The sequence below is a fragment of the Lipotes vexillifer genome, unplaced genomic scaffold, assembly GCF_000442215.2.
Source record: "Lipotes vexillifer unplaced genomic scaffold, Lipotes_vexillifer_v1.1 scaffold1162, whole genome shotgun sequence".
Classification (NCBI taxonomy): Eukaryota; Metazoa; Chordata; class Mammalia; order Artiodactyla; family Lipotidae; genus Lipotes; species Lipotes vexillifer.
In genome coordinates, this window is record NW_006779033.1 from 757,732 (window position 1) to 770,264 (window position 12,533).

The 12,533-nt window shown below is 55.7% G+C and overlaps 1 protein-coding gene across 1 annotated transcript in view; it reads left to right on the plus strand.

The window, feature by feature from the left end:
* The window catches only part of PXDC1 (PX domain containing 1), a 25,739-nt gene that overhangs the window by 1,579 nt on the left and 11,627 nt on the right, over positions 1-12,533 (plus strand). Inside the window, exons 2-3 of the mRNA XM_007452091.1 lie at positions 11,632-11,723; positions 12,115-12,232. Coding sequence (XP_007452153.1) covers positions 11,632-11,723; positions 12,115-12,232 — 210 coding nt within the window. The remainder of the gene's footprint in view (positions 1-11,631; positions 11,724-12,114; positions 12,233-12,533) is intronic.

A 12,533-nucleotide genomic window follows, 5' to 3' on the forward strand; every position in this document is an offset into this window, starting at 1 on the left:
CCCATACCCTCCCCCTGCCCTCCCTTCTGCCCTCCGCCTGCCCTCCAGGTCTCACTCTGTCAGAGGACCCCGCTCAGCTGTGACTCCAGGCTCCCCACTTGGCTCCGCCCCTGTAACATAGGACCTGACACTCACTTTTCTTGTGCGGATTGGAGTGCACCCTCAGTGTCCAGCAGTAGTAAGCCCTCCACAAAGGTGGCTTTTGTTGTCACCCCCAGCGGCTTCTGGTGAGGGTCATAGAAGGTGGGGAGGAGGATGGAGCTTCAGTCGCCTTGGGATCTGGTGAGGAAACCACCTTACCCAGAGCAGAAGGGTTAGGGTGCGCTGTGCACACGCACGCCCTGGGCTCTGTCCCTCCGCTCAGGTTGTGCCTGGTTGGTTCTGGGTTTGCGAGGTGTCAGCGCACCATCCGCAAGGAGACAGGAAGAGGGTGAACACCAGGGAGAAAACAAGGCGCAGAAGGGCTATGATAGCTGCGTTCAAGTGTCTAAAGGGAGAAAAATCAGCGAGAAACGGGTATTAGGTTTGGTGGGGGACAGGTGGGGCGGCAGTCAGGTGAGGACCAGTCGGGTGTGAAGGCCTTTCGAACAGCCCACGGTGGACTGGGGGAATGTCTTCTCGGCCGGAGTCCTGACCAGAGGGCCTCCTGCAAGGCCAGCTCAGCACCCCTGGAGGAGAGGCGGTGGGGTCCTGGGGCCGCGAACCCTCTGTCTGGTTCCAGATTCTCTGCCTGGAGGCAAGCTGGCCCCTCCCCCAGCACTACCTGAGTTTGTTGTACACCCAAGGGAAGGCCTTTTCCTTAGAAGGAAGGAAAGTCCAGGGAAGTTGTAAGTAAAATACATCGCCATAATGCAAAAGAAGAGTTCACCTTATTTCCAGATGGATTTACTGTTTGCATAAACAGATCGTCTGGACATACAAACCGTACACACAAAAGGCATCCACATGTGTGTGCTGTTTTAGAGATGCCAGGTTTTCTCATTGCAATTCCCCATCAGATTCCCTCCGTTTAAATTTACTGCATGTTTCTGGGCTGGGTTCCATTGGCCCGCTCATCTCTCTAAAACGCTTTGCAAGCGTAGGGTTGAGAACTCGTGCTGGCAGCAGGCTGGTAGCTCTTGTAAAATGCAGGACTGAACACCTCCAGACGGTGGGAGCGCCTTGGGTCCGGCTTGCATCTTTGATTCTGCGTGCAGTGAGGGGGATGCTGAGCCCTCTGTCTTGATCCCTGGAGTATTGCAGTGGGAGAGTGTTTCTGTGCAGAGAGTACTTTTCCTTGACTCTGCACACACACTGGTGCTAGCCTTGGCTGTCTGTCTGTGGAACGTGTATGTTTCCTGGTGACGCGCGCGCAGAGATATGTAAACCCCTGCGTGGGGTGGCGCCACAGGGCTCACTAGCCCACCTCTTCGGTCTCTTCTGTTTGGGCGAGGCTGCCCTCAGGACTAGCCTTGCTCTTCTATCCTCCTTGGCCTCTTGGCCTCACCTTATATGCTCTTCTGCGTCTGGATCTGATATACCCGTCCTTCCTTTCTTGTCCGCCTGCCTGGGGGAGGGAGGTAGCTGCTTTCTGTGCATATTATGTCTGGGTGACCAAGGTGTCCCCTTCTGCTCTTTCCACACTCTGACACAGGTAGGGCCGAGTCTTTGACTTAAATCCCCTTTACGTAATACTTAACATGGTTCAGGGCTCCTGACCAGATGTGGCAAGGTCTCTTGCCTGTTACGTCTCTCGTCTGGGAAGGTTCACACTTTAAAAGACAAGCATGCAGAATGTCCCCAATGACTGTTTGGGGCTCTTGGATTATTTTGATCCTTTTTAAAAAATAACACCTGTTTCAGGCCTTATGAAGTCATCACTGTAGAAACAGATTCTATTTCCAAAGTAGTCAGGTGACCTTTGATTCCTGATTACTGTCAAATCAACACTTTGGTTTTATATTCACTCAGCAAGTATCCACCAGATGCCTCCCCTGCACCATCATCTTCTAGGTGCTGGGGATGCAGCAGTGAACAAAACAGACAAACCCTGCCCTCATGGCTCTATATTCGGGGTGGGGAAAATCCAATAATAAAGAAGATAAGTTAAAAAAAAATGTTAGATGGTTCTGCACCTTCAGAAGAAAAGGAAAGGGAGGAGGGAGAGGAGCTATGACTTGCGGGGACAGGGAGGGGTTCACTTTCAGATGGGCCGGTCCGGAAGGGCTCAGAGGAAGTGACCTGTGAGGACAGACCGGGAGGAAGTGGGGAGGAAGCAATGTGGGTGCCTGTGTGGAAGAGCTTCCAGCCAGTGGCCAGAGCAAGCGCAAAGGCCTTGAGGCCGGCATGTGCCCGGCGGCCCTGAGTCCTGAGGGGCCCGCTGTGGTTGGAGGGGAGAGAAGGGGGTGGCAGCAATGGGAGATCGAGGTAAGGAGTGGGCACATCACGCTCAGCATGGGGCTCTTGTTGGAGATGGAGAGCTCGGAACAGGAGCCACCTGATGTGATGGGCACTCTGGCTGCTGTGCTGAGCATGGCTGGGAAAGACCAGGGCGAGCCGGGGAGACAGGGGAGGTGTGAGAAGTGGTCAAACACGGACGCTTCCGGGAGGGAGTGCAGGGCCTATGGAGAGACCAGATGTGGGTGTGGGGAGCCTTGGGCGATGCAGGAAGCCCGCAGCGGGAGCTGACGGAGGGCCCAGCTTTGAACACGGTATTTAGCGTTTTCTCCAAATGAGACCCCTCCTTGAGATCCTGTGCGTGGTGCTGGGGTAACGTCTGTTCACCCCTGTCGCCGGGGACGTGGATCTGCCTGCATCTTCATAGACCTTCTGTTAGACGTGAGATGGAGGGGCAGAAACGAAGGCATCCAGCACCGACCAGAGAGGCCTGGGCGCAGGTCCGCCAGCCGGGACACCCCGCCTCCGCACGGCTCTAGGGGACAGCGCTCTGCTCCCAGGCCCTGCTCTCACGTGGATGGGGAGAGGCTCTGCGCTTCCCCGAAACAAGCGGGGGTAGATCGCCGTCTGGTCTGGGGGTGAACTGCAGAGCCCCGAGTTTCCTTTCTTAGTGAAAGTGGCTAAAAAAGAGCAGAGGCCGCCCACAGGTCGGGGCATCAGATCAGGGGGACAGAGGCCACCTCTGTCCGGCCTGACGGGCTGGGGTCCTGTCCTCCCCCGTCACAGCCCAGCCCCGCCCCCATGCATGGCTTCCCTGGAGGGGGTCCTGCCCCTTCTGATGGGGAGAGGGGCAGTTTTCACTTCTCTGGGGCATTTTGGATGATCTTTCTGATTCACAGACCTATTTTTGAATCTATTCCATATATAGGGCTGCTGGGCGCTGCCGTCCCCCCGGGTCTGGTACTGGCACCATCCGCCTCCTGGGAGCCGGCTGTCTCCTCTCTTCCTAAGGTTTTATGTTTCTTTCCCAGACTCACACCCTGCTGTCGCTCAGGCTTTGTTCCGAGTCCCCTGTCCGGGCTCTCCTTCCTCCGTAAGTGACGGTGTGCTCTGTGGTCCCATGGTCTCATCCGTCAGAGCTCTGGCCGTGCCGTGGGCCCAGGTGACTCGGGCTAACTCCCAGTCAGAGGAGTGGCCAGAAACTCACAGAGGTTGTTCGTTCTGGAGCTTCTAGGCCTCGCTTACTTCCCACCAGATTTCCAAGGGGAAACTTGGTTCTGCATCTCAGCACCGGGACCGGCTGGTAGCATCTGGCTGCGCTCAGGCTGGCCCCCAGGGACACCGTCCTTTTCTCTTTTTAAAACAAGTCTGGGCCTGGTGTGCCTCCACTGTGTGTTTTTATAAACACTTTTCCAAACGGCAGGAGGTGTTTCTGGTTGGGAGCAGTCAGAACTAGGGAAGATGGGCGTGCAGCGAAAGGTGGCAGCAAAGCCTCTGAGGTACGAAGCAGGGTCGGGGCGGTGTGCCCGCTCCGTGAGGCTCGGTGCAGAGCTGCAGGGCGGGGCCGCGGAGAGCCTGGCCAGGAGTGATGAGCCCCACAGGCGACCACGGGCGCCCCAGGCCCCGGCCCCTTGGTGCGGGGCGTCCTGCAGGGGCAGCGGCTGCCAGCAGAGTACATAGGGGACAGTGAGTGAGGATGTGGCGTTACCAGGGGTTGATGTTGTCCCACTGAAATCGTTTTTATTGGTGTTTTTGTTCACTTTCACTTCCTCGGGTGACAGTAGGCATCCACCAGCCCTTTTGGTCGTCACCACTGAAAAGATGGTCCCCGTGTCCCTGAACGGGCCTGAGAAGCTTCCCCGCCCCCGCCCCCCCAGACCCTGGATCCAAATCCTCCCCGTGACGGGGGCAGGGAGGGGGCTGAGGCGAAGGGCTGGGCGCCTTTCTTTTCTGGTCGGGCCTGGGCTCCCTCGAACCGTGGCAGCACAGACAAAACGTGTCCTGTGTCACATAGAAGCACAGACCATGCGCCGCGATGTTGTCCTCCAGGCAGGCCCCGCAGGGCCCCGCTCCCCCGGCCCCGACGTGGGTCCTGCTGGTGAACACGACCACCCTGCTCCACTGCCGACTTACACTGCAGGTCGTGCCACACATTTAAGAACAGGCACCTCCGTCGTCCTCTGCTGGTGTGTGACTTACAGTCAGTAGGAAACACGACAGGCGGCATTTGGACCGAGGGTGGGGGGAGGGAAGGAGCGGACGTGGGATTAAGGTTCTTACCACGGTGCCTGCTCACCACCAGAACCCCCCTGCTTCCCGCAGGGGAAAATCCAGGCCCTGCGAGACTGGCTGACCCGCCTGGGGACACGAGGTCACGGCAGGAGGGTCAGGGTCAGGATGTCCCGCCTGGGGACACGAGATCACGGCGGGAGGGTCAGGGACCGGATGTCCCGCCTGGGACACGAGGTCACGGCAGGGGGGGCAGGGGCAGGATGTCCCGCCTGGGACACGAGGTCACGGCAGGGGGGGCAGGGGCAGGATGTCCCGCCTGGGGACACGAGATCACGGCGGGAGGGTCAGGGACCGGATGTCCCGCCTGGGACACGAGGTCACGGCGGGAGGAGGTTGGGCTAGGCGGCCGAAAGCACCAAGCAGCAGCTTTGGGACCAGGCAGGTGAGGATGCGGTTTCGGGCTCTGTTTCCTGCTCCCTCCCATGTGACTTGAGGCAGGTGGTTCAGCTCAAGCCACCGCTGCAGGATTGGCAAGCTGGCAGGGGTGGCATCTGCATGGCCGGCCGCTGTGAGCGCTGAAGCCACGACAGGGCCATGCTGGACGGGAAGGCACCATGTGAGGTGGAGCTTCTGCCCTTTGCTCTGGATAGGCAGTGTCCCCTCACCCAGAGCCCTCCCAGTGGGGGTGTGGCGCCAGCCCCCAGGTGTGGCCTCCAGCCTCCCGTCCTAGGGAGGTGGGGACGGCGATGGCGCCTGAGAGCCCGGGGTGTAGGTCACCCCGATACCTCAGTGGGACCCCTACCGACCAGGCCTGGGGCTTTGCTGGTCCAGAAATTGGGATTTGGTGCTTGGCGTGGGTCAGGTTCGGGGGCAGTTTTGCGAGGCAGATGCTCTCGGTGTGTATTTTCTATGAGAAATAGAGCTGCCACGGGGGCAGAGCCTGGGTGGAGAGCCGGGCCCCCCTTGGCCCCCAGAGGTATGTGAGGCTTGTCTCAGCCCTACCGCCCCGCTCTCGCCCTCACCCCTGCACTGCAGGTTCCCTGCTGGGTTTTCCTGGTGACACCTCCCTGCGGTCAGTTTTGGCCTCGTGTCCATCATCCTGGCCAGCATGTAGGGGCAGGTCTTGTCGCCCTGGTGTCCCCTTTGGGATCAAGTGCTTCCTGTTTTGAGAGCCTGGGACGGCTGGTGTTTATTCCCTAAATTCCTTCCAAGTTTTAAGACAGGCTAAGGCGGAGTGAGTGACTCCTTAGCTGTGTTGAGCCTGAGGCTTAGTAAGGAATTCTGCCTGTGGTGGGAGAAGGGCGAGGCGGCCGGAGGAGGGGCTGGCGGAGGGATGTGGTGAGAGGCGGGCATCCCACAGGCCTGGGCAGAAGCGGAGGACAGAAGGCCCCTTCCCGGGGCCTCCGGGCCTCTTGTCTTGTCTCTGCTCGTCTCTCTCCTCTGCCTCCTTTCCCTGCCCTGCTTCTCGTCCTTGCAAAGACGGGGAGGAGATGTTCCCATCCATCAGTGTTGCCTTGGGCATCTCTGGGCCAGGGGAGGGTGATGGGGGGGGGGGAAGGAAATGCCACAGAACGGCCAGCTTCCCAGGGTCTCAGGAATAAGCCATTTCCACCAGGTCCTTAAAACCACAGGTGCCCCCCGCCCTGCACGTCCTTGTAGGTTCGAGGACTAGTGCACCCCACGCCGTCAGGTCAGGTGTGGAAGGTTTTCTTAGTCGTGGAGTGTGGCGGGGGGGGGGGTGGGGGGGGGGGGGAACTGAGCCTGGTGTGCAGCAGGGTGGGCGTGGGGGCAGAGGGTGGGCCCCCCATGGACGGAGCCTGTGAGGTCAGAGTCGCCGCGGGTTCCCAGGGAGCGAGGGCTGCATGGGGATGCTTGAGTTTAGCAGAGAATAACCACCTTGGTTGAGCTCAAGCTCATCGCTGAGTGAGTCCCTGCTGGTTTTATGTTGACTACCTATTTAGAGGACAAGTATTTACAAAGTAATCATTGAGAATTTTCCGGGAAATTTTAAAATATTTTATCTCCAAAATTGGTACGATGCTCAGCCTTTAAAGAATATATACCTCGTGACAGTGCCCTCCGCACCTCGCCCGAGCCGCCGGCTTCTCTGGGCTCTGCGTGGATGGACTTTTGAACTATGCCTTCTTTGGCTCAGTTGGAAAGTCCACATCACAGAAGATTTCCCTGGGGTCTGCCATGGGAGTCTCCTCTTAAGGGACTGGCATCCTCTGGGTAACGGACACTCCTTCCCAGTTGACCCGAGAAGCATGTGTCTTCACTCCCAGAATTACAGCGGCAGAAGGCGCTCAGCCAGATTCAGCCCTGAGTCTGTCCCTGGAGGCTGGGACAGTCACCAGAGATGTTCAGTCCGAAGCCTCCACCCACGGAAGTAGGACGTGGGACCAGGTGTCTGAGGTTAGGACACTGGTCTGTGTCTGCTCCCTCAGCCTGATCTTTGTGCTGATACAGTTTGGGTTCAGTTTGGGTTCCGAGAATGAGTCAGGTGTTTGTGTTTGTATAAAAGACCTAACCCTGGAACTCACAGAAGCTGGTTTGGAGTTCTGGATTTTCAAGGGTAAACTAGTTTAGACAGAAGGGGTACCCTGGCTGCTCAAGGCTGAATTTCAACCCCCAAAGGGATGTGAAATTGACATACTGAAATGTACGTAGTCCTGTTATCAATTTTACAGTTTCAAATTTTTGACAGTTTTGGGCTATATCTGGATAAATTTCTCACATCACAAATTGTGTAGAGTGAAATTTTTAAAAATTGAGATTATATTCGTGATGATGCTATATAAGAAATTAGAAAATTTCCTGGGGCTGTGAAGTCTTCTGAGTCAGTTTCCTTAGAACTTGGGTGTGGCGGGTGGACCGCATCCCTTCCCGCCGTCCTCGCTGGACTGCGTCCTGTGCCTTCCATGGACTGCTGGCGCCTCCTGCTGGGCGGCCCTGGAACGGCAACCTCATAACCAAGGCGGGTGGGGGGGGGGGTCTGAGTTTTTCTGTCCAACTGTGCAAATTTACAACCATTTTATCCGCTTGCATTCTTTAGACTCACGATCTCAGATAGTAAAACTGAGTCAAACAAGATCCCCACAGTTTTCGTTCAATCAACAATATTTGGAATACAAAAGCTAAACGTTCTAGATAATCCTAAATTATTGTACATAAGCACATTTTTGAAAACGAAGTTTAAAATAGTTACTGTAAACAAGCAACATTTGGAAAAGCTCTGCCGGTCATCAAAAGCCAAAGCTCTTGGGTCACAAAGGAAGAATACAGCAGGTAGGACAGAAAGCCCCCCAACTGCCTGTACGTAGTTGGGCGTCTCCATACGCCGTCGGTCCCGGGCAATGACACAGGCCCCAGATGTGGGCTCTGCTCACACCCCACACCTGGTGCTGTGTCATTTTGGGAATTGATTCTGATCCTGGGTGTTGCCAGCAGGTGTTTCTTGTGAACTTGAGAAACCTGATGGGGGCGGACCTCAGTGGGTTTTGAGACATGAAATTTTAAAGGAAGATTTATTTCATTTCTGCACTATGGCCCCAAAGCACAGCTTTGGGTTTGTTTGTTTGTTTGAATGTTTTCCTTCCGCATTTAGTACACCTCCCTGTTTAATGGGAAACACCTTTAAAACAACTGAAGGAGGGTGATTTCCAGGCCCAGGAGAGGAGGGAAACGTGGGTGCTGGCGTTGGAAGAGGGGACAGGCCATTGGAAGCCCCGTAGCCAGTGGTGACCCCTTCCTGCCCTGATGTGGGTTGAGGGAGGGGCTCTGTGGGGGCCAGGTAGCCTTGAGGGCCACGCGTAGGTGGATGCCAGTCAGCCCAGCCGAATCCATAGCTTCACAAATCTCCACCTTTGATTCCCTCCCTAGGGAAGAGGTGAGTGTCCTTGTCATTCACGTGGACGGGCTTCCTTGGGGAAAGGAGGACGTACCATGGGAACGCTGAGCCCGATCGCCTTGGTTGTCACCCAGAAGCCACTATGCCACGGGGAAATAAATTATGAGGAAGGGCCCCCAACCAAAAGCCAAAGCTTAGAAAACTATCCCCTGTCACTCTGTTCTTGCAGGAGGGATTCCAGCATGTTCTTTCGCCATTTAAATGTTTTCAGCCCCTCTTGTTTTGAAGCATGTTTTCATTTCCAGAGAGCACCGTTTGGCTTCTCCTCAGAAGCATAAAGGCAGGTGAAAGGCAGCGATAAGGTTGCAGCTTCCACAGATAGAACCAAACCAGAGTGGCCGGCAACTCAGTGGGTTTGTTGCCACCTCGGTCTTGGGCAGCACTCCTCCGAGGCCTGTGACCTTGAGCCCGCTGGCTGGGATCCGGCTGGGGTCAGTGACGCCGAGAGGCAAGAGATGTGGATGGCACCCGTAGGCTGGTGGACACACACAGATGATAACTTGTCCTTGACTCTGTTCTCTTGTGCAACTTGATTCCGTCAACAAACGGCCAACGACCAGTGAATCCCCTGCGGGTGTCAGTGTCAGTGTCAGGCCCTGTGCTGACAGCTGACGACAGGAGGGGACCCTGGGTACCTCCTACACTCAGCTTCACAGGTGGGCTTGGGGAGGCCACAGGGGAGGGAGCAGGTCTGCTGCAGAGCGGTGAGTGCTGCAGAGGTGGGGTGGATGGAGCTCTCCCAGAGCTCAGAGCAGACCGAGTCCCGCCTGGTGGGTGGGGGGCTTCACAGAGCAGAAGGCGTGTCCCACGTGGTCTTTAAGGGATGGTGGGATTTTCCCACTCGAGCCTGGAGGTGGGGGAAGGCCAGTGGGAATGGGTCCCCCAGAGGCAGTGCTGTGTGGGCATGGGGGCCATGTTCTGGTGGCTTGGACCCGTTCCTCGGGGTTGGGATGAGGATGTGGTAGTCACAGAGCAGCGGAGGTGGTGAGGTTGGCGAGGCTCGGATCCCCAGGGTCTGTGCGCTGAGCCTAAACACTTACGTTTTCCCAGAGGCCTGACTGCGTACTTCTTGCCTTTCTCTACTTAATTCTGGAAAGCAGGTCGCCAAGAAGATAGGGTTGCCAGGTAAAGTACAGGACACCCAGTAAGTCTGAGTTTCAGATAAACAACACTGAATAATTTTTTAGTGTGTCTATCCATACTGTTGCATTATTCATTGTTTATCTGAAACGCACCTTGAACTAGGTGTCCTGCTTTTTGCTTGCTAATTCTGGCAGCCCTAAAAGAAGATCAGCATAGAGCAGAGTGTGTTTATTTGACTGAATGGTACCCTGGGTGGTTGTCAACCCAACCATGGGCTACACATGCTTTACGTCCTAGGAGGTGGGTATAAATACGCTGTATGCATTGACCAGACGAGGGGCTGATCCTGTAAACTGTCCTTACAGAATATAAGAACACACCTACTGTGTCATAAACTCGAGTGATTTAACACCAGTACGTGCTATAGATGTAACAAAAGTTCAAACATGACGGTAGTTTTGCTTGTCTTAGATAAAGAAGCTCTTTGTGGGGATGATTTACATAATTGTCCTGTCTCTAAAGACAACTTTTCAGAGGAGTTTTCAGCGTCCCTCTTTTCCTCTGTAGACTTGTCCATAGCAAGCAAGAGGTCACAGAGGGGTGTGTGTGCGTGTCTGCATGTGCGTGTCTGTGTGTGTGCTTGTGTGTGTGTGTAACTCTAAACAAGAAACTCAGGGCTGAGACTCTGGCACCCTGGCGTTTTCTTTCTCCCTTCTCGCTGCCCCCAGCCTGCAGGGTGGTGGGTAGGCCAGGCAGCCTGGGTGAGAGGGGAGGAGGTGGCCCGGTGTGGTGGCTGGGGAGTCATGCTGAGGTTGCCAGCGCAGGCTGTGTGGACCGAGGCTTGGGGTCTTTGGCTGGCTGCCTGGGCCCATGTGGCTTGAGGTGGGGTGGGCAGGACCAGATAACCCACTGAGAAGCAGGCCCCCGGGTGGCCAGGTGAAGGTGCACCCGGCCTGTGCTCCAGGAAGTCCAGGGACCGATTCCTGGACTTGACTGGACATTCCTGACCCCAGCTAATGCGAGGGACCCCCTGCTCAGCCCAGGCCTTCAGAAGTGCCCTCTTCCTACATCTGGGGCGCCCCTGGTTTCCATGGACCACGTGTTCTGGGGCCTCTTAATTTTAATCACGTAGTTTAGGAGGTTAATTTTGACACTACGTGAACTGCCTGCAAAATGAACAATGCTTTCACCTGTAAAACAAAACCAAAACTTCTGAAAACTGGGATTCAGTGACTGAAAATAGTTCTGGGATTTCAGCCTCTGTGGTTTGGTCGTAGCTTACCGGGACCAGCATCCTGGGTCACGTGAAATGTCCTTGGGAATCTGACCTGCTCCATCCCTGGGAAGCTGATGTGTAGGAGCTGTGCTGGGAAGGTCTGTGCTCTGCATGCTCAGAGGAAGATAGAAACACACCCCAAGTCTCCGTGCCACTAGCTCTCGTGTTTTAGAGACAGAATACTGCGCTTTTTATAGCCAGTCGAGACTTCCGGTAATCGGAACGAAGGTAGAAGCCGATTCCTGGAAAGTGCTGTGAGTCATACCCACGCTGGTTTTCTCTGGGTAAAGATGTGATTTTTTTCCTTTCCAAAGCTGGTATCTACACGACTTGTCTAAACATAGGCTCCATTTCCACGGGGCCTGTGGTCATCTCAGCTGTGTCATTGGGGGCTGGTGGGTCCGGCCTCCCCCGGCTACAGCCACCACGCTGGTGGGGGCTGAGCTCTGGCCTTGTCCAGGGTGCGGCTGGAGAGTCCCGCTCGGAGACGCCTCTGATGGTGTCTCTGTGGCTTTCAGACGGACAGCGTCCACTGCAGCACACACGTTAATCACTCGTTGGGTCGTTGAAACTTAAAACGAGGTTGAGAGCCAGGCTTTCAGGGCAGGGCTGCACCCACGTGAGGCCGAGTAAGCTTCCCAGATGTCTTTCGTGGAGGGTGACGCCAGGGAGGCGTGATGTTGTTCTGTATTTAATTCGGGAGCACACTTCTTGGTGTGTTTTTCTGATGGAGGCATTTCTGTCTCAATCCCAGGGCTGGTCGCCATAAAGGATGCCCACGACATCGAGACCAGGCTTAACGAAGTGGAGAAGCTGCTTAAGGCCGTCATCAGCATGCCGCGCAAGGTGGGTGCGGGTGGACGGGTGGGGCGGGGGTGCGCTTCCTGGAAGTGTCAGGTGGGGTTAGGTGTAAGCCCAGGGAAGGAAGGCTCCTTGGGCTCTGGGGGCTCCGGTGTTTTCTCCCTGGGGAGGAAGCGGAAGTGACGGGCTCGCGGTTTACTGGAAAGTGAGGGGAGATGGACGTGCGTGAACGCTGGTGCAGACCAGGCACAAACTGTTCCCACTGTCCCCATCCTGTCCGTCCCTGGGCCTCGAGCCACCTGAGCACCTGACAGGTGAGTGGGGGAGCAGCCCCGTCTGCGCTCAGTCCCGCAGTGTGAGCAGTGCGGGGCCACCAGTGTCAGCCGGGCTGCCTCGCGGGAGGAAAATGTATAGGAATGAACGTGTTTCTTCCCAGTATTCCAGGTCAGAAGTCGTGCTCACCTTCTTTGAAAGATCTCCCCTGGATCAGGTGTTAAAAAATGACAACGTCCATAAAATTCAACCCAGCTTTCAAAGTCCGGTGAAAATATCAGGTGAGAGCCACAGGGCCACCAGAAACCTTCCCAGCCCACTGTCCACGTGCTGGACACACCTCCCCCGCCTTGGGATCCAGAAAGACAGCCCAACAGAAGGGTGGAAGCAGCAGGGGAGGGACCGTTTCTCGATTTTTATGAAACAGTGTGTTTCTACCTACTGACCTGCAGTTTACACTCTTCCTACTTCCAAAGCGAGTTATCTGGCGTATAAATTGGAACGTACTTAAATAGTCTATGATGAAAGCATCAGTGAGGCTTTTTTTTTCTTTTTTTTTTCTTTTTTTTTTTTTTTTTTTTG